A 26,018-nucleotide genomic window follows, 5' to 3' on the forward strand; every position below is an offset into this window, starting at 1 on the left:
TCAGCTTCCGGAATTCCCACAGTGGTGTAACCATGGCAACGCTGGGAGGGGCCTAGCAGGACTCTTCTCTAAGGCTTGATATGGCACAACCACTCCAAAACACTGGCTATAGCTCCCCCTTAAACTTCTACTGTACCCCCACCTACCCTCTCACTGTCCCCACCCCTCCCCATCCCTACCTCCCCCGTTAGCCCCAAACATCCACCCACCCTCCAAACCTCCATCCCCACCCTATTAGCCCCAAACATCCACCCACCCTCCAAACCTCCATCCCCACCCCATTAGCCCCAAACATCCACCCACCCTCCAAACCTCCATCCCCACCCCATCCCTAACCCCCCGTTAGCCCCAAACATCCACCCACCCTCCAAAACCCCAGTCCCACCCCACCCCTAACTCCCCTCATTAGCCCCAAACCCCCAGCCACCCCCCCCCACTCTAGAAGGCACTGGTGTTGTTTTCTTGTGACCACATTCTAAACGTCTGGTTTGGATGAAGTGAACGAGTGATGATGACAGACACACACAGAGCGGGCGGCCCACGAAGACACAGAGGTAATAGGGTATTGATAATAACGCCAGAGGGTCTGTCTGTGTGAAAGAACGTCTCTTTTGGAAAGAACACAAAACTGCTGTGAGTGAGTCAGTCTATTAGCTATGTACACTGGAAGTTGACTGACGGCTTATTCTACACCTAACATACTGCATTTGGCAGATTTTCATTACATCTAGTTGATTTCTGAGTGGCTGACAGTGGCAACTACTAAAGTATATTAACAGCCTCCTCTCTAGGGACCCTACTGTCTACTAGGTGTCATAGTAATGTTAAGACGCCATAGGGTAAGTGTGTCAACTGAACATTCATTGTACTGTACATGTTAACCACACAGCAACAATTCATGTCAAGCATCTAGTTTATACAATTTACCTTGTATACAAATGTGAGCGGAACGATTCAAATCGATTGATTCCAATGATGAATAAAACGTGATTCAGGAAGTTATTCTTATAGCTTTAAAAAAAAAAGTTGCAATTACTTTATTTTTCCTTTTCTTGCCGATTCACCTTCAAGTTGGGAAACTCAAGCCGTATCAAAGCTTCAACAGAACGTCACATATATTGGACCACATAAAAATGTTCTTCTCCTTTATCTGACTTTTTTTTTTAAAGTAGAGGTTCTATTCACAAAGGACAAACAAAACAAATGAAGTATTTAAAAAAATAATAATTAACAGAAGTCATTTTTCTTCAAAAGTCTCAGTGTAAAATGTTCCCTGTAGTTGGGGAGCCGGGTGAAACGGGGGACAAGGTGAAATGCAAGGAGCGGTGTCCGTTAGCAAAATTAAAAACAATGGCCACCACACGTCAATGCCTACTCCAAGGCCCAGTTGTGAACATCCTGACGCTGGCCTCACCTTCCCTTCAGTCCTGGCCGGTCGCCCCCCTTTTAAAATACGTGGATCTTTAAATCAGGTAAAAATAAATTGAAATTAAAAACAAGTGTCCTTTTTTTGTGAAGCCTCTTTTTCAGGAATGCTTGCTTTTGAGACGTTTGTGTGTGTGACAATGGTGGCCCGTCTGAGGACAGTGGAGCAGGGTCAACTCAGTATGGAGACAGAGAAAGAGAGAGAGGGTTGGGGCAGAGCTATTGGAGGCTCTTGTAGTTCATTCACTTCCAGTCTGTTTCTCCTCCTTAGCCTGGCCAAACCCCATCAGTCCTGTGTCTCTCTCTCTCCATCTCTCTCTCTCTCTCTGTCAGTCTGTCACCTGCTACTTGAACAGGAAGTTGATGAAGACCTGAAGAAGGATGAGGAGGATGATGATGGCGTAGTCGCGCTGCTGCAGGAAGCCGCCCTCTGCCGCTGTCTGGCCCGCCGCTCGGTTGCGTAGCACGCCAATGCTCCTGGAGACGTACGCACGCACACACACACAGACAGGGATAGTGAGGTCACTCACATGAATTCTATACACAACCACAAACAATGCATAAGTCGGGAACAATTGCATCCTCACTCACTCAATGACCGTACGCACAAACACACACACACTCAATGTCCCATGTTTAAACGACCCTCACTTGTAAATGTTCTCCTGTGTCTTCTTTATAGAATCAATGGCACTTTGAAGTTCACTAAGGTCTGGGCCCTTTTTCCTTAACCGGCTACTGTGCTTGCTTTTGTGTCCTGAAATACAGAAACAGCAACAATCAGCTGTAACATAGAGTCAATAACAAATGTTAAAGTAACTGTCCAGTGAAAATCTCACTATTAAAAGTTAATATTCAGTTAATTCATACCCAAATAATGTTGTTGACTCGTCCTATACTCGTATTTGTGGCTAAAGAATAAATTGGAGTAAAAAACACTTTGAAAACCTCAAACAGACTTGCTATAGCTTAGTATTTTCCTCAAGAGTATGATGTCATATTCCTGAGGAGGATGAGCTGGCCAATCAGCGGTCTACTCGCTCTGTTGACTATTTTGTACGACCGGTATCCATACTGTAGACCCACACCATTCTGTTGTTGGGGTAGGCCCACACCATTCTGTTGTTGGGGTAGACCCACACCATTATGTTGTTGGGGTAGGCCCACACCATTCTGTTGTTGGGGTAGGCCCACACCATTCTGTTGTTGGGGTTCGCCCACACCATTCTGTTGTTGGGGTAGGCCCACACCATTCTGTTGTTGGGGTAGACCCACACCATTCTGTTGTTGGGGTAGACCCACACCATTCTGTTGTTGGGGTAGGCCCACACCATTCTGTTGTTGGGGTAGGCCCACACCATTCTGTTGTTGGGGTAGACCCACACCATTCTGTTGTTGGGGTAGGCCCACACCATTCTGTTGTTGGGGTAGGCCCACACCATTCTGTTGTTGGGGTAGGCCCACACCATTCTGTTGTTGGGGTACGCCCACACCATTCTGTTGTTGGTGTTCGCCCACACCATTCTGTTGTTGGGGTAGACCCACACCATTCTATTGTTGGGGTAGACCCACACCATTCTGTTGTTGGGGTAGGCCCACACCATTCCAACACAGAAAAGCTGCTTTTTAACATAATGAATAAAACATTTTTGGAAGGAAAACTATTTCACTCATATTGCAATCATAAGTAATTATAGGTCCTATTTCATAGAAATCTGGAAACACTGGACAGTTACTTTAACACAATGAATAACAAATGGAGGAAGCAATTGTTAAAGTCAACTTATTACATCATGAGTATCCTTAATAACCTGTCTAAAGAGATGTTATAATCCTGTATGGGTATGAAGCATGTGTGTGTGTGTGTGGGGGGGGGGGGGGGGGGGGGGGGGGGGTGTATGAGTGTGTGGGGGGTGTGTGTGTGTGTGGTGTATGTGTGTGTGTGAGGGGGGGTGTATGAGTGTGTATGTGTGTGTGTGTGTGAGGGGGGGTGTATGAGTGTGTGTGTGTGTGTGTGTGTGTGTGTGTGTGTGTGTGAGGGATGTTGTGTTGTAGCATTGGGATTGTATGTGTATTAATGTGAGTGGTATTGTAATATTGTTGGTGTGTGTGTGTGTGTGTGTGTGTGTGTGACGTACGCTCGCTCCCGGAGGAGTCCTGGCGGTCAGGTTCTGGGGAGGAGCAGCCACTCTCAGGTTTCTTGGGCTTGTCACTGTGCTTCTGCTTTCTTTTGGGCCCTGTCACCTACACACACCAAGGACACACACATCAATATAGAGCCACACACACCAGCCACCAAATCAACACACACACCACAGAGAAGACGACAAAACCAAAGATACCTACACAAAAACACTCACGCACTGCACACACACGCTTGTACACCTACGAACGAACACACAGAAACTACGTAAATAGCTGCACTTAGGAAAAAAACACTGAGACGCAAACACGCGACACGCACACACACACAACACTTGCATCACATGCTAATCAGTAGCACAGCTGTGTGAGGCATGCGAGCGTGCCGATTGGCCACATTCAGTGAAACTCCAAAAACAACCAACAACACAGTCAGTTGCAACTTAAATTAAACTAACCAACTAAACACCTATTACAGCACGTAGAGACATAAAAAACCTGCCTTCTTAAAAATGACAACAGAATTATCCTGAAATCATCTAATGACAACAACCAACATGGCGGTAGGTGGTGAGGAAACAGTCAAAACAAAATGGCGGTGAGAGACAACAGGCTTGGCAGTGCGGCGCGGCGCGGCCCACACGGAACGGAAGCAGCCACAGGCGATGGTTGTGAATGGCGCTGGAGAAGACTTTTAGCGCAAGCGGCAGTGGTGGCTGGTGACAAACTGAAGCGGAGGAGGAGGTGTAACGGTGTAAAAAAAATGACACGTATAAAAAGTATAAAAACAACTCAGGGAGCGCTGTTCGGTTGGCCAACCTACCTGGCACTTGCAATTGCCATCCCTCCTTGGGCCCTGGTTACTGAGACTAATTACACTGGCAGAACGTACCATAGGGGTGCGATGCCGCACTTTAGTCTGGATCCAGCCGTCTTTCTCAAACTGAATCATATCATTCAGCGGATCCCACGGCCGGGTGCTGCGGATGGACACACACACACACACACACACACACACACACACACAGACACAGACACAGACACAGACACAGACACAGACACAGACACACACACACACACACACACACACACACACACACACACACACACACACACACACACACACACACACACACACACACACACACACACACACCCACACATAGAAAGGAGAGAAAGAGAGAACATTACATCAACAGATATTCCAGTCTGTTGGTATTGATTAGCAGAGGTAAAGTCATGCCAACATGCTGTTGTAACACCAAGTCCATCCATTAGGTGTCCCAATCCCCCTGTTTATCAGCTCTAGGGTTCACATTAGCTGCAAAGAGTTTACATACAAGGTTTTGATGCTACCTCTTATTCGTCATAATATTGGAAGCACTGATAAACTAATACAGTCTAACATCTCTATAACGTTAAATATAACCAGTTTCTCCTGGCTATGCCTGTCAATATAGAATTCATATCACCCATTGTAGTTACATAAAATCACCCATTGTAGTTACATAAAACCTCTCCTTTAATGTATCAACATGGAGGTAAATGGAAGAAGTGGATCTAAGGTCAGTCTCCCAATTCACCCACTCATGGCTAACATACAAATATGAAGGAGATAAGCTGATCCTAGAACTGTAACTTCTACTCGACTTCAACCAAATGACACCCTATTCCCTATATAGTGCACTACTTTTGACCAGAGCCCTATGGGGAATAGAGTGTGTGAATTGGAGACGAGGCACTCACTCGGCATATCTGTAATGCCACTCTCCGGTGACGGGGTCCTGTTCAAAAAGCCCGGGCGCCCAGTCCTCACACTTGGCCTTGCGCTCGCGGGCCGACTTCCTCTGAGCCTCCTCCAGGATAAACTTCTCATTGGTGGCCTCTGTCTGGTCCTTGTTGTTGATGGCCCTCGTTACATGCTGCCATAACCTGGACGGAGGGAGAGAGAAAGGGGGAGATAGAGGGAGAGAGAGAGAGTCAGAGGAAGAGTGAGAGGAGAGAGAGAGAGAGAAAGAGAGAAAAAGAGAGAGAGAATGATAGAGAGGGTGGTGGTTAGAAAAGTACATGTAGAGAGAGAGAAAGAGAGGTGGGAAGAAAGAGATAGTGGGGAGCGAGAGAGAGCGAGAGAGACAGAGTTACAGAGTTATTCTCTCTCTCTCCCTCACTATTCTCTCTCCCTCTACTCTCTCCCTGATAAGCAGCTTCTTTTGGATACAAAACAAATCCATTTCAATATTAACTCAGAAGATGTGAAAATTGCCCTTTTCCCATTTTATTTTCTGTGTGGACTTTCTTCTCCATTACTTGTATTTCAATTGACTTTCTGTGATGACTGAGTTGAAATGGAAATGACAAGGAGGAATAAAGAGGGGAAGGAATGAGATGATGAAGTGAGGGGAGAGAGGGGCAATAAAGAGGGGAAGGAATGAGATGATGAAGTGAGGGGAGAGAGGTGAATGAAAAGAGTCTGTCTGTCTCTTCATACCTCTCAGACTCATAGTCTCCCTGGTCCTCAGGAGGCACGGTGCAGCGTGTTAGCCTGCTCTGACGTAGCTCTGGGGTGGGGTTCCAAAACGTATCCACCACCCCGGTCTTCTTATCGTTGATGAAGACTTCACTGTCCTGGAGGAGCCAGACACACAGGAAGACCCAGTTAACACAGTTAGACCACACACACACACACACACACACACACACACGTTCAGACAAAAAGCATTAAATGAGAAACACACACATGCAGAAATAAAAAAACACCTACACACCAACCAGACAAACGTTCAATCCCTCACACAATTGGCTGACATCCTGTTATCTGCCATCAACCCCTGCTTCTTATCAATCACAAAGTCCATCACCCTAACTTACCAAAATAACCTGGCTGTGGGCCCTGGTCAAAAGTAGCGTACTATATAGGGAATAGGGTACCATTTGGGACGCACCCATTGTTAGAGATGTTAAGGTACAGCTAATCTGGTGGTCTACCCAAACAGGCTGAGAGAGCTGTATCAGTATTGACTGATCTGAGGACATGGCTAACACACACACACACACTGTTGTTATTTCCCTCACAGAAACCTGTGACACTAATGGCTGGGGTAATTACCCAGAAAGGCAGGGGAAGATGTCAGATAGACTGGACTGAGGTGATAGTTATGCAGAGGAGTGGTCAGGTTCTAACACTGACTCCTGTCTGTCTGTCTGTCTGTCTGTCTGTCTGTCTGTCTGTCTGTCTGTCTGTCTGTCTGTCTGTCTGTCTGTCTGTCTGTCTGTCTGTCTGTCTGTCTGTCTGTCTGTCTGTCTGTGTCTGTCTGTGTGTCTGTCTGTCTGAGGCACAGCTTAGCGAGAACACAGTAAAAGCCAGCTGGATCCAGCTGAAAACCCAATAAAAAAAGATATTGGTGATGATATACTGTACACAGCCTGCCACCCTGCCACACTAAAAGTATCATGATCTATTCAAGAGTGTGTCTGGCCTTTATTGCAGAAAACAACCCATTTTGTAGGCCGTCATTGTAAATAAGAATTTGTTCTTAACTGACTTGCCTAGTTTAATGAAGGTTAAATATATATATATATATATATATATATATATATATATATATATATATATATATATATATATATATTTTTTTTTTTTTACATCATTGGTGTCTTAAATCTACATCAAATGTGGATGCATTAAGCAGGTAGGTGAAAGTGCATGTTCGGTGGCCTCCATTCAAACTTACGATCAAGGTCAGGTCTCCTGACATAATTAAAGTCAGTTTGACCTTTGGGGTGGAAAATAACAACTTTCCATACTTTGAACCTTTAAAAAAACCGATACATCCTCTTTCAATGCATATGGTAATTATAGAGAAGTGATACAGCCTCTTTCAATGCATACGGTAATTATAGAGAAGTGATACATCCTCTTTCAATGCATATGGTAATTAAAGAGAAGTGATACAACCTCGTTCAATGCATATGGTAATTATAGAGAAGTGATACATCCTCTTTCAATGCATATGGTAATTATAGAGAAGTGATACATCCTCTTTCAATGCATATGGTAGTTAAAGAGAAGTGATACATCCTCTTTCAATGCATATGGTAGTTATAGAGAAGTGATACATCCTCTTTCAATGCATATGGTAATTATAGAGAAGTGATACATCCTCTTTCAATGCATATGGTAATTAAAGAGAAGTGATACATCCTCTTTCAATGCATATGGTAATTATAGAGAAGTGATACATCCTCTTTCAATGCATATGGTAATTATAGAGAAGTGATACATCCTCTTTCAATGCATATGGTAATTAAAGAGAAGTGATACAACCTCTTTCAATGCATATGGTAGTTAAAGAGAAGTGATACATCCTCTTTCAATGCATATGGTAATTATAGAGAAGTGATACATCCTCTTTCAATGCATATGGTAATTAAAGAGAAGTGATACAACCTCTTTCAATGCATATGGTAGTTAAAGAGAAGTGCACGGTCATGTTCATTAGCGCACACACGTTTGCAACGGAAAAGGAAAATAAGCATTTCTAGTCCCTGTTTCAGACGGTTTTCCTTCTGTTCGATACATAACAAACTTACCCAGTGTCCCTCCAGTGTAGCCAGCACCTCCTTCCCCAGCTTGATCTTTCCAGAGATCTGGTTGACGCTGTCATTGTTACCCAAGAACGGCTGAAAAGAGAGGGGGAGGGTGACGCTTTATGTTACAGCCCTGTTTAACCTGGTTCTTACCTGGTATTTACATGGCAACAAAGTGGACACATGGTAACCATGTTACATGGCAACAAAGTGGAGACATGGTAACCATGTTACATGGCACCAATGGAACATTTCTGGTAACGTCCTCAAAGAATCCAACACTCTTGGTAACTACCTGGTACCAAATGGTACATATTGATGCTTGTATCTCAAAAGAAACCACTTTGTACATAGCTACTAATCTAACTATACTATTACTCTATGTACAGTAACTACCACTTCAACAAGTACTATCTAAGTATTACCTGGTAAGTAGAAGGCTGTAAAATAAAGTGTTACAGAAAGGAGTATTCATCACATTGGTATTGGTGTTTGTTTTGAAGTTCAAGATGTAGCACAGGGGTGGTCTGTCAACCCTCCTCTCAGATAGGTACTGGATATGCAGGCTTTCGTTCCAACCCCACTGTAAAACACCTGATCAGCTAATCAAGGTCCTGTTGAGCAGCTACAGTTGATGTCGGAAGTTTACATACACTTAGGTTGGAGTCATTAAAACTCGTTTTTCAACCACTCCACAAATTTTTTGTTAACAAACTATAGTTTTGGCAAGTCAGTTAAGACATCTACTTTGTGCATGACTCAAGTAATTTTTCCAACAATTGTTTACAGACAGATTATTTCACTTATAATTCACTGTATCACAATTCCAGTGGGTCAGAAGTTTACATACACTAAGTTGACTGTGCCTTTAAATAGCTGATGTCATGGCTTTAGAAGCTTCTGATAGGCTAATTGACATCATTTGAGTCAATTGGACGTGTACCTGTGGATGTATTTCAAGGCCTACCTTCAAACTCAGTGCCTCTTTGCTTGACATCATGGGAAAATCAAAAGAAATCAGCCAAGACCTCAGAAAGAAAATGGTAGACCTCCACAAGTCTGGTTCATCCTTGGGAGCAATTTCCAAATGCCTGAAGGTACCACGTTCATCTGTACAAACAATAGTACAGAAGTATAAACACCATGGGAACAGCCGTCATACCACTCAGGAAGAAGACGCGTTCTGTCTCCTAGAGATGAACGTACTTTGGTGCGAAAAGTGCAAATCAATCCCAGAACAACAGCAAAGTACCTTGTGAAGATGCTGGAGGAAACAGGTACAAAAGTATCTATATCCACAGTAAAACTAGTCCTATATTGACATAACCTGAAAGGCAGCTCAGCAAGGAAGAAGCCACTGCTCCAAAACCGCCACAAAAAAGCCAGACTACAGTTTGCAACTGCACATGGGGACAAAGATCGTACTTTTTGGAGAAATGTCCTCTGGTCTGATGAAACAAAAATAGAACTGTTTGGCCATAATGACCATCGGTATGTTTGGAAGAAAAAGGGGGTTGCTTGCAAGCCGAAGAACACCATCCCAACCGTGAAGCACGGGGGTGGCAGCATCATGCTGTGAGGGTGCTTTGCTGCAGGAGGGACTGGTGCAATTCACAAAATAGATGGCATCATGAGGAAGGAAAATTATGTGGATATATTGAAGCAACATCTCAAGACATCAGTCAGGAAGTTAAAGCTTGGTCGCAAATGGGTCTTCCAAATGGACAACGAACCCAAGCATACTTCCAAAGTTGTGGCAAAATGGCTTGAGGACAACAAAGTCAAGGTATTGGAGTGGCCATAACAAAGCCCTGACCTCAATCGTATAGAAAATGTGTGGGCAGAATTGAAAAAGCGTGTGCGAGCAAGGAAGCCTACAAACCGGACTCAGTTAAACCAGCTCTGTCAGGAGGAATGGGCCGAAATTCACCAAACTTATTGTGGGAAGCTTGTGGAAGGCTACCCAAAACGTTTGACCCAAGTTAAACAATTTAAAGGCAATGCTACCAAATACTAATTGAGTGTATGTAAACTTCTCACCCACTGGGAATAAAAGCTGAAATAAATCATTCTCTCTACTATTATTCTGACATTTCACATTCTTAAAATAAAGTGGTGATCCTAACTGACCTAAGACAGGGAATTTTTACTAGGATTAAATGTCACGAATTGTGAAAAACTGAGTTTAAATGTATTTTGCTAAGGTGTATGTAAACTTCCGACTTCAACTGTAATTAGTAGAATCAGGTGTGCTCCATTTGGGATGGAGCAAAAGCCTGCAGGTGAGTACTGTAGCACTCCAAGAGGAGGGTTGGCAACACCCCCATGTAACGATTAATTACAGTTTCAAGCACTAAAACTGCCTGACGCAATTTGAAGTTCTTGTTAATTAAAGACTAAAAGCTAAATGATTGTAGCTAAAGAACAAGTTATTTCCTCCTACCTTGAGTTTGAACTCGAGCTGGGCACTGTAGCCCGTCTTCTCACAGGCGATGGTGATCTGGCCAGCCAGCTCCAGAGTCATGGTGCCATACAGAATGCCTAAGAGAGGGAGGATAGTTAGTATACACTACAGTAGAGATGGTACCCTACAGAGGGAGGATAGTTAGTATACACTACAGTAGAGATGGTACCCTACAGAGGGAGGATAGTTAGTATACACTACAGTAGAGATAGTACCCTACAGAGGGAGGATAGTTAGTATACTCTACAGTAGAGATGGTACCCTACAGAGGGAGGATAGTTAGTATACACTACAGTAGAGATGGTACCCTACAGAGGGAGGATAGTTAGTATACACTACAGTAGAGATGGTACCCTACAGAGGGAGGATAGTTAGTATACACTACAGTAGAGATGGTACCCTACAGAGGGAGGATAGTTAGTATACACTACAGTAGAGATGGTACCCTACAGAGGGAGGATAGTTAGTATACTCTACAGTAGAGATGGTACCCTACAGAGGGAGGATAGTTAGTATACTCTACAGTAGAGATGGTACCCTACATAGGGAGGATAGTTAGTATACACTACAGTAGAGATGGTACCCTACAGAGGGAGGATAGTTAGTATACACTACAGTAGAGATGGTACCCTACAGAGGGAGGATAGTTAATATACACTACAGTAGAGATGGTACCCTACAGAGGGAGGATAGTTAGTATACACTACAGTAGAGATGGTACCCTACAGAGGGAGGATAGTTAGTATACACTACAGTAGAGATAGTACCCTACAGAGGGAGGATAGTTAGTATACACTACAGTAGAGATAGTACCCTACAGAGGGAGGATAGTTAGTATACACTACAGTAGAGATGGTACCCTACAGAGGGGGGATAGTTAGTATACTCTACAGTAGAGATAGTACCCTACATAGGGAGGATAGTTAGTATACACTACATTTTACATTTTACATTTTAGGTAGAGATGGTACCCTACAGAGGGAGGATAGTTAGTATACACTACAGTAGAGATGGTACCCTACAGAGGGAGGATAGTTAGTATACTCTACAGTAGAGATGGTACCCTACAGAGGGAGGATAGTTAGTATACTCTACAGTAGAGATGGTACCCTACATAGGGAGGATAGTTAGTATACACTACAGTAGAGATAGTACCCTACAGAGGGAGGATAGTTAGTATACACTACAGTAGAGATGGTACCCTACAGAGGGAGGATAGCTAGTATACTCTACAGTAGAGATGGTACCCTACAGAGGGAGGATAGTTAGTATACACTACAGTAGAGATAGTACCCTACATAGGGAGGATAGTTAGTATACACTACAGTAGAGATAGTACCCTACAGAGGGAGGATAGTTAGTATACACTACAGTAGAGATGGTACCCTACAGAGGGAGGATAGTTAGTATACACTACAGTAGAGATGGTACCCTACAGAGGGAGGATAGTTAGTATACACTACAGTAGAGATGGTACCCTACAGAGGGAGGATAGTTAGTATACACTACAGTACAGATGGTACCCTACAGAGGGAGGATAGTTAGTATACACTACAGTAGAGATAGTACCCTACAGAGGGAGGATAGTTAGTATACAGCACAGTAGAGATGGTACCCTACAGAGGGAGGATAGTTAGTATACACTACAGTAGAGATGGAACCCTACAGAGGGAGGATAGTTAGTATACTCTACAGTAGAGATAGTACCCTACATAGGGAGGATAGTTAGTATACACTACAGTAGAGATGGTACCCTACAGAGGGAGGATAGTTAGTATACACTACAGTAGAGATGGTACCCTACAGAGGGAGGATAGTTAGTATACACTACAGTAGAGATAGTACCCTACAGAGGGAGGATAGTTAGTATACAGCACAGTAGAGATGGTACCCTACAGAGGGAGGATAGTTAGTATACACTACAGTAGAGATGGTACCCTACAGAGGGAGGATAGTTAGTATACACTACAGTAGAGATGGTACCCTACAGAGGGAGGATAGTTAGTATACACTACAGTAGAGATAGTACCCTACAGAGGGAGGATAGTTAGTATACTCTACAGTAGAGATGGTACCCTACAGAGGGAGGATAGCTAGTATACTCTACAGTAGAGATGGTACCCTACAGAGGGAGGATAGTTAGTATACACTACAGTAGAGATAGTACCCTACATAGGGAGGATAGTTAGTATACACTACAGTAGAGATAGTACCCTACAGAGGGAGGATAGTTAGTATACTCTACAGTAGAGATAGTACCCTACAGAGGGAGGATAGTTAGTATACACTACAGTAGAGATAGTACCCTACAGAGGGAGGATAGTTAGTATACTCTACAGTAGAGATGGTACCCTACAGAGGGAGGATAGCTAGTATACTCTACAGTAGAGATGGTACCCTACAGAGGGAGGATAGTTAGTATACACTACAGTAGAGATAGTACCCTACATAGGGAGGATAGTTAGTATACACTACAGTAGAGATGGTACCCTACAGAGGGAGGATAGTTAGTATACACTACAGTAGAGATGGTACCCTACAGAGGGAGGATAGTTAGTATACACTACAGTAGAGATGGTACCCTACAGAGGGAGGATAGTTAGTATACACTACAGTAGAGATGGTACCCTACAGAGGGAGGATAGTTAGTATACACTACAGTAGAGATAGTACCCTACAGAGGGAGGATAGTTAGTATACAGCACAGTAGAGATGGTACCCTACAGAGGGAGGATAGTTAGTATACACTACAGTAGAGATGGTACCCTACAGAGGGAGGATAGTTAGTATACTCTACAGTAGAGATAGTACCCTACATAGGGAGTATAGTTAGTATACACTACAGTAGAGATGGTACCCTACAGAGGGAGGATAGTTAGTATACACTACAGTAGAGATAGTACCCTACAGAGGGAGGATAGTTAGTATACTCTACAGTAGAGATGGTACCCTACAGAGGGAGGATAGTTAGTATACACTACAGTAGAGATGGTACCCTACAGAGGGAGGATAGTTAGTATACACTACAGTAGAGATGGTACCCTACAGAGGGAGGATAGTTAGTATACACTCCAGTAGAGATGGTACCCTACAGAGGGAGGATAGTTAGTATACACTACAGTAGAGATGGTACCCTACAGAAGAAGGATAGTTAGTATACTCTACAGTAGAGATTGAACCCTACAGAGGGAGGATAGTTAGTATACTCTACAGTAGAGATGGTACCCTACAGAGGGAGGATAGTTAGTATACACTACAGTAGAGATGGTACCCTACAGAGGGAGGATAGTTAGTATACACTACAGTAGAGATAGTACCCTACAGAGGGAGGATATTTATTATACACTACAGTAGAGATGGTACCCTACAGAGGGAGGATAGTTAGTATACACTACAGTAGAGATGGTACCCTACAGAGGGAGGATAGTTAGTTTACTCTACAGTAGAGATAGTACCCTACATAGGGAGGATAGTTAGTATACTCTACAGTAGAGTGCAGTGTTAGGGTCTATTCCATTTAAATGAATTCCATTCAGGAAGTAAACTGAAATTCTGATTCCAATGTTCCCCATTACTTTTATATTGACTGAAATGAAATGGTATTGACTCCAATCCTGGTAGTGTGCCAATCAGGACCGATTCAGTTAGTAGTGAAGTATATTTACAGTACTACAGTTCTGTACTTTCCAGTCAGTCTGTATGACTAGAGAAGTAAGGTTGACTGTACTTCCCATGAAGAAGAAAGGGACGTGTATGCTTCAGGGTTGGGCTCAAGTCAGTCAAGTCAGGAAGTGATTTGAATTTAAAATCAAAAATGTTTTAACCTTCTGACATAAATAGCTTCTCCTTTTCAGTTTATTAAGAAGTCATTTAAAATAGATTGACTCTTTTTAATTATTGAATTGGAATTTCAGTTTACTTCCTGAATTGACTGACATCAATTTGAATTGAGCCCAACCCTGGTATGCTTGCAAATAACATTTGGTGGGCATATAACATTATAAGGGTATTAATGCAGCGTGTGTAGCTTTCACAGTAAGACTCCAGCCAGTAAAAGAGGTCAGACCTTTGCAGTGGGCGTAGGGCATGTTCATGACGTAGTCTTCTCCTCTGTTGAGGAAGGTGAGCCGAGCCTCTCCGTCCAATATGGCCGACAGGGAGTTTCCTGCACAGAGACACATCGTCATGACAACACCCAGGAAATGGTGTTAACACCACAAAAATATTTGTTGGGTGCGCTTTTAAAACGGAAGAAAATACATTTTTACGAAGAAATGTGTTCCAAAATGTTCATTCCCCACTGATAATGAGACAGGCCCTAAGTCTCTATTTATATACAATGGGGAAAAAAAGTATTTAGTCAGCCACCAATTGTGCATGTTCTCCCACTTAAAAAGATGAGAGAGGCCTGTAATTTTCATCATAGGTACACGTCAACTATGACAGACAAAATGAGGAAAAAAAATCCAGAAAATCACATTGTAGGATTTTTAATGAATTTATTTGCATATTATGGTGGAAAATAAGTATTTGGTCAATAACAAAAGTTTCTCAATACTTTGTTATATACCCTTTGTTGGCAATGACACAGGTCAAACGTTTTCTGTAAGTCTTCACAAGGTTTTCATACACTGTTGCTGGTATTTTGGCCCATTCCTCCATGCAGATCTCCTCTAGAGCAGTGATGTTTTGGGACTTTCAACTCCCTCAAAATATTTTCTATGGTGTTGAGATCTGGAGACTGGCTAGGCCACTCCAGGACCTTGAAATGCTTCTTACGAAGCCACTCCTTCGTTGCCCGGGCGGTGTGTTTGGGATCATTGTCATGCTGAAAGACCCAGCCACGTTTCATCTTCAATGCCCTTGCTGATGGAAGGAGGTTTTCACTCAAAATCTCACGATACATGGCCCCATTCATTCTTTCCTTTACACGGATCAGTCGTCCTGGTCCCTTTGCAGAAAAACAGCCCCAAAGCATGATGTTTCCACCCCCATGCTTCACAGTAGGTATGGTGTTCTTTGGATGCAACTCAGCATTCTTTGTCCTCCAAACACGACGAGTTGAGTTTTTACCAAAAAGTTATATTTTGGTTTCATCTGACCATATGACATTCTCCCAATCCTCTTCTGGATCATCCAAATGCACTCTAGCAAACTTCAGACGGGCCTGGACATGTACTGGCTTAAGCAGGGGGACACGTCTGGCACTGCAGGATTTGAGTCCCTGGCGGCGTAGTGTGTTACTGATGGTAGGCTTTGTTACTTTGGTCCCAGCTCTCTGCAGGTCATTCACTAGGTCCCCCCGTGTGGTTCTGGGATTTTTGCTCACCGTTCTTGTGATCATTTTGACCCCACGGGGTGAGATCTTGCGTGGAGCCCCAGATCGAGGGAGATTATCAGTGGTCTTGTATGTCTTCCATTTCCTAATAATTGCTCCCACAGTTGATTTCTTCAAACCAAGCTGCTTACCTATTGCAGATTCAGTCTTCCCAGCCTGGTGCAGGTCTACAATTTTGTTTCTGGTGTCCTTTGACAGCTCTTTGGTCTTGGCCATAGTGGAGTTTGGAGTGTGACTGTTTGAGGTTGTGGACAGGTGTCTTTTATACTGATAACAAGTTCAAACAGGTGCCATTAATACAGGTAACGAGTGGAGGACAGAGGAGCCTCTTAAAGAAGAAGTTACAGGTCTGTGAGAGCCAGAAATCTTGCTTGTTTGTAGGTGACCAAATACTTATTTTCCACCATAATTTGCAAATAAATTAATTAAAAATCCTACAATGTGATTTTCTGGATTTTTTCCCTCTCAATTTGTCTGTCATAGTTGACGTGTAGCTATGATGAAAATTACAGGCCTCTCTCATCTTTTTAAGTGGGAGAACTTGCACAATTGGTGGCTGACTAAATACTTTTTTCCCCCACTGTACATGTGCTGTTTGGTAGGTGTGTGTATGTGTGCGTGTGTGTGTGTGGGTGTCGGCGTGCATGCATGTGTGTGTGTGTGTGTGTGTGTGTTCTACCGTAGAACTTGGACTTGGCCAGGATGCTTCCGCTGAGACAGAAGCCGTCCTTCCTGTTACTGACGTAGAACGCCGACACTGGAGGATGATGGGACACCTGACAGGGAGAGAAGGTGATTGGTCAGAGGTCAGGAGAACAGGTACTGGAAGCTAACCCTGATCATACCCAGTCTACCAGAACATGTCATGTTGTAGAGTCTAGACCTTCTGAAAACCTATCACATTTATTCCTTCTTTCATCCACCCATCCATCCACCAACCCGTCGATCCATCCATCCATCCACCAACCCGTCGATCCATCCATCCATCTACTCACCCACACATCCATCATTTACATACTACCTACAAGGTGAATCAATTGCTCAAATGTCAGATTAAACATCCCAATCAGACAATCACTTATTAGGTAGCAGTCTCCCCTACCATCCCAATCAGACAATCACTTATTAGGGAGCAGTCTCCCCTCCCATCCCAATCAGACAAACACTTATTAGGTAGCAGTCTCCCCTACCATCCCAATCAGACAATCACTTATTAGGTAGCAGTCTCCCCTCCCATCCCAATCAGACAAACACTTATTAGGTAGCAGTCTCCCCTACCATCCCAATCAGACAATCACTTATTAGGGAGCAGTCTCCCCTCCCATCCCAATCAGACAATCACTTATTAGGTAGCAGTCTCCCCTCCCATCCCAATCAGACAAACACTTATTAGGTAGCAGTCTCCCCTCCCATCCCAATCAGACAAACACTTATTAGGTAGCAGTCTCCCCTACCATCCCAATCAGACAATCACTTATTAGGGAGCAGTCTCCCCTCTCATCCCAATCAGACAAACACTTATTAGGGAGCAGTCTCCCCTCCCATCCCAATCAGACAAACACTTATTAGGTAGCAGTCTCCTCTACCATCCCAATCAGACAAACACTTATTAGGTAGCAGTTTCCCCTCCCATCCCAATCAGACAAACACTTATTAGGGAGCAGTCTCCCCTACCATCCCAATCAGACAAACACTTATTAGGTAGCAGTCTCCCCTACCATCCCAATCAGACAAACACTTATTAGGTAGCAGTTTCCCCTACCATCCCAATCAGACAAACACTTATTAGGTAGCAGTCTCCCCTCCCATCCCAATCAGACAAACACTTATTAGGTAGCAGTCTCCCCTCCCATCCCAATCAGACAAACACTTATTAGGTAGCAGTCTCCCCTCCCATCCCAATCAGACAATCACTTATTAGGTAGCAGTCTCCCCTCCCATCCCAATCAGACAATCACTTATTAGGTAGCAGTCTCCCCTACCATCCCAATCAGACAAACACTTATTAGGTAGCAGTCTCCCCTACCATCCCAATCAGACAAACACTTATTAGGTAGCAGTCTCCCCTCCCATCCCAATCAGACAAACACCTGTTAGGTAGCAGTCTCCCCTACCATCCCAATCAGACAAACACCTGTTAGGGAGCAGTCACCCCTACCATCCCAATCAGACAAACACTTATTAGGTAGCAGTCTCCCCTCCCATCCCAATCAGACAATCACTTATTAGGGAGCAGTCTCCCCTCCCATCCCAATCAGACAAACACTTATTAGGTAGCAGTCTCCCCTCCCATCCCAATCAGACAATCACTTATTAGGGAGCAGTCTCCCCTCCCATCCCAATCAGACAAACACTTATTAGGTAGCAGTCTCCCCTCCCATCCCAATCAGACAATCACTTATTAGGGAGCAGTCTCCCCTCCCATCCCAATCAGACAAACACTTATTAGGGAGCAGCCTCCCCTACCATCCCAATCAGACAAACACTTATTAGGTAGCAGTCTCCCCTCCCATCCCAATCAGACAAACACCTGTTAGGGAGCAGTCTCCCCTACCATCCCAATCAGACAAACACTTATTAGGTAGCAGTCTCCCCTCCCATCCCAATCAGACAAACACCTGTTAGGTAGCAGTCTCCCCTCCCATCCCAATCAGACAAACACCAGTTAGGGAGCAGTCTCCCCTCCCATCCCAATCAGACAAACACTTATTAGGTAGCAGTCTCCCCTCCCATCCCAATCAGACAAACACTTATTAGGGAGCAGTCTCCTCTCCCATCCCAATCAGACAAACACTTATTAGGTAGCAGTCTCCCCTCCCATCCCAATCAGACAAACACCTGTTAGGGAGCAGTCTCCCCTACCATCCCAATCAGACAAACACTTATTAGGTAGCAGTTTCCCCTACCATCCCAATCAGACAAACACTTATTAGGTAGCAGTCTCCCCTCCCATCCCAATCAGACAATCACTTATTAGGGAGCAGTCTCCCCTCCCATCCCAATCAGACAAACACTTATTAGGTAGCAGTCTCCCCTCCCATCCCAATCAGACAATCACTTATTAGGGAGCAGTCTCCCCTCCCATCCCAATCAGACAAACACTTATTAGGTAGCAGTCTCCCCTCCCATCCCAATCAGACAATCACTTATTAGGGAGCAGTCTCCCCTCCCATCCCAATCAGACAAACACTTATTAGGGAGCAGCCTCCCCTACCATCCCAATCAGACAAACACTTATTAGGTAGCAGTCTCCCCTACCATCCCAATCAGACAAACACCTGTTAGGGAGCAGTCTCCCCTACCATCCCAATCAGACAAACACTTATTAGGTAGCAGTCTCCCCTCCCATCCCAATCAGACAAACACCTGTTAGGTAGCAGTCTCCCCTCCCATCCCAATCAGACAAACACCAGTTAGGGAGCAGTCTCCCCTCCCATCCCAATCAGACAAACACTTATTAGGTAGCAGTCTCCCCTCCCATCCCAATCAGACAAACACTTATTAGGTAGCAGTCTCCCCTCCCATCCCAATCAGACAAACACCTGTTAGGTAGCAGTCTCCCCTCCCATCCCAATCAGACAAACACCAGTTAGGGAGCAGTCTCCCCTCCCATCCCAATCAGACAAACACTTATTAGGTAGCAGTCTCCCCTCCCATCCCAATCAGACAAACACTTATTAGGGAGCAGTCTCCTCTCCCATCCCAATCAGACAAACACTTATTAGGTAGCAGTCTCCCCTCCCATCCCAATCAGACAAACACCTGTTAGGGAGCAGTCTCCCCTACCATCCCAATCAGACAAACACTTATTAGGTAGCAGTTTCCCCTACCATCCCAATCAGACAAACACTTATTAGGGAGCAGTCTCCCCTACCATCCCAATCAGACAATCACTTATTAGGTAGCAGTCTCCCCTACCATCCCAATCAGACAAACACCTGTTAGGGAGCAGTCTCCCCTCCTGGCTCCGTTACCTGTTCAGAAATGTAGAAGGTCTTGCTGTTGGTCTTGCTATGGAGCCACATGCAGCGGTAGGTCTCACCAATGATGGGGTTATACGGCTTCTTCAGTCCCTGGTTTTCATAAGGAGGAAAAACTGAGCTTTAGATACGTCTGCTGAATGGTAGGGATACCGAGGGACATCTTGTCACATGTCAAACAGAGAAGTGTTCATTAGGCACCTAACAGAAGAAATGGACTGAAATGGGGGGAGACTACCAGGACCTATCCAGTAAGAAACATTAATTTTATTTTTACGTTGCAAAATGTTTTCCACTGCTTTCCTAATGAACATGACCCTGCTTAAACAGTGATTTTAAGTGAATGTTCTAATCACCTGTGGCTTTTTGTAGAATCCAGAGATATACCACTTCACCACTTTCTTCATCCTGTTGTAGGCATTCTCCTCCACAGCTGCCCTGGAAATGATACACATCAAATCGCAATGAGGACCTAAATCAAGTTAAAGCTACATCTTTGAATATTTGGCTGTATCTTTGGCAGGTCTGACTGTACTGTCCTACTATATAAGATCTTTGATTGGTCAGCTTGGTAGTACTGTCCTACTATATAAGATCTTTGATTGGTCAGCTTGGTAGTACTGTCCTACTATATAAGATATTTGATTGGTCAGCTTGGTAGTACTGTCCCAGCAGGCAATACTAGTTAAAATGACATCATTACAGCCAGGTCTAGTTGTTAACTGGTTGGAGAAGTACTCAGTCAGAAGAATAGTACTAGACTGAAGTAGTGGTACACTTCATAACGGAGGCTTTGTAAGTGTACTACTTGGTGTAGGGTGAAGTTGCCCCTAGCACTGATCTAGGATCAGTTTGTCATTTTCCAAACTAATGGTTAAGGTTAGGATTGGGGGAGGGGAAGCTGATCCTAGATCTGTACCTAGGGGAACCTTCACCCCGGAGCCAGTGTACTAGTACTTACTCAGAAGAGAGGAAGTCATCATGGTAGTAGTACTTACTCAGAGAGGAAGTCAGCATGGTAGTAGTACTTACTCAGAGAGGAAGTCAGCATGGTAGTAGTACTTACTCAGAGAGGAAGTCAGCATGGTAGTAGTACTTACTCAGAGAGGAAGTCAGCATGGTAGTAGTACTTACTCAGAGAGGAAGTCATCATGGTAGTAGTACTTACTCAGAGAGAAAGTCATCATGGTAGTAGTACTTACTCAGAGAGGAAGTCATCATGGTAGTAGTACTTACTCAGAGAGGAAGTCATCATGGTAGTAGTACTTACTCAGAGAGGAAGTCAGCATGGTAGTAGTACTTACTCAGAGAGGAAGTCAGCATGGTAGTAGTACTTACTCAGAGAGGAAGTCATCATGGTAGTAGTACTTACTCAGAGAGGAAGTCAGCATGGTAGTAGTACTTACTCAGAGAGGAAGTCATCATGGTAGTAGTACTTACTCAGAGAGGAAGTCAGCATGGTAGTAGTACTTACTCAGAGAGGAAGTCAGCATGGTAGTAGTACTTACTCAGAGAGGAAGTCAGCATGGTAGTAGTAGTCGGACAGCTTGTCCAGGAAGGAGCGTGGCTCCAGGATGAAGGTGGGGAGGACCACTTTAGACAGGTCCATCCCAGGCCTGACCTGCTTCAGCAGCGTCCAGATCAGAGACTTATTCTCCTCCGACACCGTCTCTGTCTGGGACGCCTCACCAGCCTGGGACAAACACATAAAGGTTTGGTGTACACACCACACACACTTTCATATTGCAATGAATTCTGGCGGTAGTCCCAACCAGGTCACAAACCCGCTTCAGCGACTGTCAAACCAACATCTTAGCTGTTGCGCTAAGAGATCAAAACTGCTTGATGAGGTTGCTAGGTGATGGGCTATGTAAGGGCAAAATATTCACATAGGATTGGAGTACAGTGAGGGAAAAAAGTACAGTTGAAGTCAGAAGTTTACATACACCTCAGACAAATACATTTAAACTCAGTTTTTCACAATTCCTGACATTTAATCCTAGTAAAAATTCCCTGTCTTAGGTCAGTTAGGATCAACAATTTATTTTAAGAATGTGAAATGTCAGAATAATAGTAGAGAGAATGATTTATTTCAGCTTTTATTTCTTTCATCACATTCCCAGTGGGTCAGAAGTTTAAATACACTCAATCTGAACGGCCTTTCAGGTTATGTCGATATAGGAAAAAAGTATTTGATCCCCTGCTGATTTTGTACGTTAGCCCACTGACAAAGAAATGATCAGTCTATAATTTTAATGGTAGGTTTATTTGAACAGTGAGAGATAGAATAACAAAATAAAACCCAGAAAAAAGCATGTCAAAAATGTTATACATTTATTTGCATTTTAATGAGGGAAATAAGTATTTGACCCCCCTGCAAAACATGACTTAGTACTTGGTGGCAAAACCCTTGTTGGCAATCACAGAGGTCAGACGTTTCTTGTAGTTGGCCACCAGGTTTGCACACATCTCAGGAGGGATTTTGTCCCACTCCTCTTTGCAGATCTTCTCCAAGTCATTAAGGTTTCGAGGCTGATGTTTGGCAACTCGAACCTTGAGCTTCCTCCACAGATTTTCTATGGGATTAAGTACTACTACCATGCTGCCACTCCAGGACCTTAATTTACTTATTCTTGAGCCACTCCTTTGTTGCCTTGGCCGTGTGTTTTGGGTTATTGTCATGCTGGAATACCCATCCACGACCCATTTTCAATGCCCTGGCTGAGGGAAGGAGGTTCTCACCCAAGATTTGACGGTACATGGTCCCGTCCATCGTCCCTTTGATGCAGTGAAGTTGTCCTGTCCCCTTAGCAGAAAAACACCCCCAAAGCATAATGTTTCCACCTCCATGTTTGACGGTGGGGATGGTGTTCTTGGGGTTATAGGCAGCATTCCTCCTCCTCCAAACATGGCGAGTTGAGTTGATGCCAAAGAGCTCAATTTTGGTCTCATCTGACCACAACACTTTCACCCAGTTCTCCTCTGAATCATTCAGATGTTCACTGGCAAACTTCAGACGGGCCTGTATATGTGCTTTCTTGAGCAGGGGGACCTTGCGGGCGCTGCAGGATTTCAGTCCTTCACGGCGTAGTGCGTTACCAATTGTTTTCTTGGAGACTATGGTCCCAGCTGCCTTGAGATCATTGACAAGATCCTCCTGTGTAGTTCTGGGCTGATTCCTCACCGTTCTCATGATCATTGCAATTTCACGAGGTGAGATCTTTCATGGAGCCCCAGGCCGAGGGAGATTGACAGGTCTTTTGTGTTTCTTCCATTTGCGAATAATCGCACCAACTGTTGTCACCTTCTCACCAATCTGCTTGGCGATGGTCTTGTAGCCCATTCCAGCCTTGTGTAGGTCTACAATCTTGTCCCTGACATCCTTGGAGAGCTCTTTGATCTTAGCCATGGTGGAGAGTTTGGAATCTGATTGATTGATTGCTTCTGTGGACAGGTGTCTTTTATACTGGTAACAAGCTGAGATTAGGAGCACTCCCTTTAAGTGCTCCTAATCTCAACTCGTTACCTGTATAAAAGACACCTGGGAGCCAGAAATATTTCTGATTGAGAGGGGGTCAAATACTTATTTCCCTCATTAAAATGCAAATCAATTTATACAATTTTTGACATGCGTTTTACTGGATTGTTTTGTTGTTATTCTGTCTCTCACTGTTCAAAAAACCTACCATTAAAATTATAGACTGATCATTTCTTTGTCAGTGGGCAAACGTACAAAATCAGCAGGGGATCAAATACTTTTTTCCCTCACTGTATAACATTCTATTCACTGCAGTGGAACTGTGGCAGAAGAGATGGACGTCCTGATTACTTGTCTATTGCAATTTAGGTTTCAACGTGTCAGAATAAAATGAGAGAGAGAGAGAGAGAGAGAGAGAGAGAGAGAGAGAGAGAGATCACAGACAGGTTGATTTAAGGACTGTCTGAGGCTTCACTCTGAGAGTAAGGCACTTTTACACACACACACCACTCTTGATGGATGCCTCGACTCTGATCGTTTCACTTCTCTTTCAACCAGTGGGGTGTCAGGTAGCCTCGCGGTTAAGACTGTTGGGCCAGTAACCGAAAGGTCGCTGGTTCAAAGGCAACCCCCCCCCGCACCTCTCTGATTCAGAGGGGTTGGGTTAAATGCGGAAGACACATTTAGGTTGAATGCATTCAGTTCCCAGTATCATCTAACTCTTCCTCATTTTAAACCAAGGTTTATCAAGTGTTCCCACTGTGTTCAAGGAAATGCCACTTGTATTATTAAATTAAATTAAAAATTAATTATTATTATTATTATCTTAAGTATATTCTCAGAGGCCTTGAATCTTAAAAAAAAACTAATCAAGCTGATTCTCTTTATTGTTACTGAGTCTAACTTTCCTTGGGGGGAAATTCTCACATCCCTTGTCCAATCAGATGCATTTATACAGAGTAGGCTGGGCTCAGTCCCCCTGACCAATAAGAGCCAGCGGTACTGACTACGCTCATCATCATTCCTCACCTCTCCCAGCTCCTCGTGGGACTGTTCCAGGTACGGGGTCTCCCGCAGGGCCTCGTTGGGGTCAAGGTCAATGTAGGAGTCGTCCTGGCGTTCCGACGTGTCACTGTCGCTTTCCTCGCTCTTCTCCAGCCCCTCCACGTCTGACTCCTCATGGTCCTGCTCCCCCTCCCGGTCCGACTTGTCTGAGTACAGGTCGGGGTCCTTGAACTGGTCACTGTCGTTGAACCTAGCGGGAATAACAAGGAGAATGAATTAAAAGGATAGTTCACACTAAAACCTTTTTGCAAAACATAATCATCACAGTTTTTGCTCTGCACTGAAAGTGAAGTGCATCTAGAAAACTTGACTGCTGCTGACATGCAAAACAAATTGGGATTGTTTGGTGGACTAATGAACAAAATACTAAAAGATAACTTGCTATTACCACTACCAATAGCACAGTGTATTAATACAGGGGTCCTCATGCCTTACTGCATAAATGTATTTTTGAGCGATCCCTGCAGAGTTGACAAAAGTACAGAAATTCTTCACAGTAGCCAAATCCCCCAGTACAACACAGATCCTTTGAAAGTTGAAAGCCTCAAGAAGACAGCGAAAATGGGAAGAAGACATGCAATCTTTACAACCCACAATCAACTCTGATGCATTCAGAGAGAACAGACACAACCAGTCAGACAACCAGTCAGACAACCAGTCAGACAACCAGTCAGACAACCAGTCAGACAACCAGTCAGACAACCAGTCAGACAACCAGTCGTCTCAGGGGAAATGGAACATCCCAAAGCACATGGAAATAGGCCACAAGAGCTCAAACAGACTGCAGATGAGGGTAGAATAAAGATTTGCTGCTCCACATAGAGATACAAGAGAGACGGGCTAGGGCCAGGCTTCTAACAGCTCCGGATTCAAATATACAACTAATCATGGTCTTCAGTCTGAACTGAATCAGTAGCTCTCCAGAGGACTTTTCACACTACTGAGCTGAACCGAGCTGTCCCGCGCTGGCCTGGTTACACATCCAACATAGTAGCTAGAACCCTGCTGAGGAGGACAGTGTGGTAATAAAACATCAGAGCCAGCGCAATTTGACTAGGGTTGGCAGAATAGTGTGAAAAGGGAACAGGTACGGGAGTTGTAGACCCGTGGGCCTGGGCTAGAGAGGGGAGACAGTACTGTAGGCTGGGCAGACTCACTGGAAGCCCTGCATGTTGTGGGCTCGCAGCAGGCTGTAGAAGTTAATTTGGGAGCTCTCCCCGGCCGTGGTGGCCAGCTCCTCCTTGCCCTCGCGGATCATGGTGCGCTTCAGGAGGCCGGAGCACTTCAGAGCCAGCTCCAGAGCATCCATCCAACAACGGCCTGGTGGAGAGGAGACAGGGGTGTTGAGAGGCTACACTATACAGTCCTACAGATGTAGGACATAAGGAATGTGCAAACGCATACAGATAACCACACCCACATGGAAGAACAGAAAACACTTGCATGCACATACACACACAAACAAGCCCACACTAACAGACACAGCACGGATTGCAGACACTAAAACATTCAATCATATAAACACACAAACAAGCCCAC

At 44.2% G+C, this 26,018-nt stretch overlaps 1 protein-coding gene across 3 annotated transcripts in view; it reads right to left on the reverse strand.

Annotated features, from left to right (window-relative positions):
* Nucleotides 1-1,010: 1,010 nt before the first annotated feature.
* Nucleotides 1,011-26,018, reverse strand: part of LOC311140595 (oxysterol-binding protein-related protein 8-like) — a 150,366-nt gene continuing 125,358 nt past the window's right edge. The window contains exons 9-23 of one of the 3 annotated variants that reach the window (XM_084175721.1): nucleotides 25,637-25,799; nucleotides 24,444-24,669; nucleotides 21,445-21,629; nucleotides 20,293-20,374; nucleotides 19,931-20,029; nucleotides 16,636-16,732; nucleotides 14,685-14,783; nucleotides 10,598-10,695; nucleotides 8,158-8,247; nucleotides 6,056-6,192; nucleotides 5,314-5,499; nucleotides 4,460-4,547; nucleotides 3,564-3,669; nucleotides 2,077-2,182; nucleotides 1,011-1,902 (exon numbers count right to left, since the gene is read on the reverse strand). In XM_084175721.1, the coding sequence (XP_084031847.1) occupies nucleotides 1,770-1,902; nucleotides 2,077-2,182; nucleotides 3,564-3,669; nucleotides 4,460-4,547; nucleotides 5,314-5,499; nucleotides 6,056-6,192; nucleotides 8,158-8,247; nucleotides 10,598-10,695; nucleotides 14,685-14,783; nucleotides 16,636-16,732; nucleotides 19,931-20,029; nucleotides 20,293-20,374; nucleotides 21,445-21,629; nucleotides 24,444-24,669; nucleotides 25,637-25,799 (1,895 nt within the window). In that variant the 3' untranslated portion in view covers nucleotides 1,011-1,769. Of the gene's footprint in view, nucleotides 1,903-2,076; nucleotides 2,183-3,563; nucleotides 3,670-4,390; nucleotides 4,548-5,313; nucleotides 5,500-6,055; nucleotides 6,193-8,157; nucleotides 8,248-10,597; nucleotides 10,696-14,684; nucleotides 14,784-16,635; nucleotides 16,733-19,930; nucleotides 20,030-20,292; nucleotides 20,375-21,444; nucleotides 21,630-24,443; nucleotides 24,670-25,636; nucleotides 25,800-26,018 lie in introns of all 3 variants that reach the window. The other 2 variants (XM_084175719.1, XM_084175720.1) reach the window with 2 other exon arrangements.

Source organism: Coregonus lavaretus, assembly GCF_964263955.1.
Source record: "Coregonus lavaretus genome assembly, chromosome: 13".
NCBI lineage: Eukaryota > Metazoa > Chordata > Actinopteri > Salmoniformes > Salmonidae > Coregonus > Coregonus lavaretus.